Source organism: Brugia malayi, assembly GCF_000002995.4.
Source record: "Brugia malayi strain FR3 genome assembly, contig: Bm_v4_Chr3_scaffold_001, whole genome shotgun sequence".
NCBI lineage: Eukaryota > Metazoa > Nematoda > Chromadorea > Rhabditida > Onchocercidae > Brugia > Brugia malayi.
The window spans coordinates 5877682-5879753 of record NW_025062477.1 but is presented as its reverse complement, the minus strand read 5'-3'; the positions used below and the strand labels follow the sequence as shown (position 1 = coordinate 5879753).

General features: G+C 27.7%; 1 protein-coding gene across 1 annotated transcript; it reads left to right on the top strand.

Annotated features, from left to right (window-relative positions):
* Positions 1 to 628: 628 nt before the first annotated feature.
* On the top strand, positions 629 to 1572 carry Bma-lsm-6 (U6 snRNA-associated Sm-like protein LSm6, putative; the record flags this gene model as incomplete). Its single annotated transcript, XM_001893974.2, has 4 exons — positions 629 to 649; positions 771 to 861; positions 1251 to 1364; positions 1544 to 1572. The coding sequence occupies 4 exons, from the start codon at positions 629 to 631 to the stop codon at positions 1570 to 1572; spliced, it is 255 nt and encodes an 84-aa protein (XP_001894009.2).
* Positions 1573 to 2072: the final 500 nt, after the last annotated feature.

Here is a 2072-nt window from a genome sequence, read left to right as displayed (position 1 = left end):
ATATTTACAATACATCAAAGAACAAGTTGAAAACGGTATAGTTGTTTTATTCATTTTTAATTAAAATATTTATATAAATAAATGGAGGTTGAAATTTGATTCTTTTCGGATTAAATTGTATTTACTGTTCAAAAAATAGTTAAGCAGTTGTGATTAGCTGAAAATATGGATGATGATGATGATGATATATTGATATATCAATGCAAGATACCAGTTTCCTTTATCAAGTATTTGGTGAAGGTTTTGAAATCAATATGATTAATTAGTGATAAATAGAAATAAGTATTGATTGCTTTGTCAACAATTTGATAAAGTTCCGAAATGAAATAAATAATTAACGCTAACTGGAAATCAGTACCAGTTTTCCATCAAGGATTTAGTGAAGATTCCGGAATGGTTATAATTAATTAGTGATAATTGGAAGTAACGGATCTTCTGATAGATGAATTGATGATTTGGTTTAATTCATTGACCGTTAAGATGTTCAGTCTTCCCATTACTTATAATCATTTAACATTCAGCATACGGATTGTTGCTTCAACTATTGAAACTTCCGAAGTTAAATGTTATTGCATTGATATGTGTCTAAACCGTTCCTCATCCTTATAACTGGAACTTGATAACGGAAATGGTTGTAGCACGCAATACGGTAGGCAACACGTGAAAGAATATAAACTCATCGATTGATTAAAATATTTAATTCATCATGAAAAGATAATTTCTCATGAAAATTTTTATGTTCATTTTTACTTTTCACTTTTTAATTTCAGATGAGTCGGCGACAAAATCCAAGTGAGTTTTTGAAGCAAATTATTGGAAAACCTGTCGTAGTGAAGCTAAATTCTGGCATCGATTACCGAGGTATACGCGAGGATTTTACTGATTTTTGAAATTTTTTTTTTTTTGAACTTGATGTTTCTGAACATTATTTATATCACTGTACTGCTTTAAGAAGTCTTATTGTAATATGAAAGTTTATGGAACAGCAGTAAAAATAGTGGTAGTATTTGTGGAAATTCACTTGTTAAAATGTTGAGCAAATTTGGCATCTGATATAGGTCAAGATTTAGCTTTCTAATTTGAAACACTTTATATAATTTTAAGAGCAACTATGATTTTATCAGGAAAAAGAAAAAATACATTCCGAAAGTTTAACATGACAAATCGGATAGAGTGTAAAGCAGATCTTTTTGGTATGCAATATAACCTAATCCTATCAAAAAAAAAAAAGTTATAATTATTATTATCAGGTATTTTATCATGTTTGGACGGTTTCATGAATATAGCATTGGAGCAAACGGAGGAATACTCAAATGGACAGCTGAAAAACAAATATGGCGATGCATTCATTCGGGGAAATAATGGTTTATTTTTGAATTTAAATTTTAAATAAATTAAACGAAGGAAAAAGAGTAAGGAAATACAAAATTATAAATAAAACTATTCCTTTATATTGAGGTGTTATACATAGTAATAACAAACGAAATTTTCATCATCTTATAATTCCATTTAAAATGATAATTTTTGGCATACTCAATTTCAGTACTTTATATCAGTACACAAAAGCGTTAATGATAGAAAAGCGAAGAACAGCGAAACTCTAGTGTGTTTTCACATTGATTATTTATGCGGAAAATTGTTAACAAACGATAGCACTCATCTCAGTTTCTTAATTTTGATCTCTTATTGTTTCTTATCGTTAACAAAAATTGAAAATTAGATAAAAATTATTTGCTTAGACAGGAAAGAAAATGAAAATCTTTCTTATTCTCGTTAATATCCATTTTTAGCAGATATTTTTCTAATTTGTTAATGCTTTGTATCGTTCATTTTTTGTTTTTCAATTTCTACTTTTCTACTTATTTTCATAAATGAAAAATTGGATAAATGAAGTGGAAAATAGTTAACAACAAATTTATATTATTGGAAAACAAAATTATCTATTGTGTGTGTTTTGTCAGGCTTTGATGGTATTTGGTGAGAATGGGAGTTTTTTTTTTTAAGAATTAGAGAAGATTGCTATCATTATCATGATTTTTTCGAATCAAATATTTGCCCACTTTTGCATACAT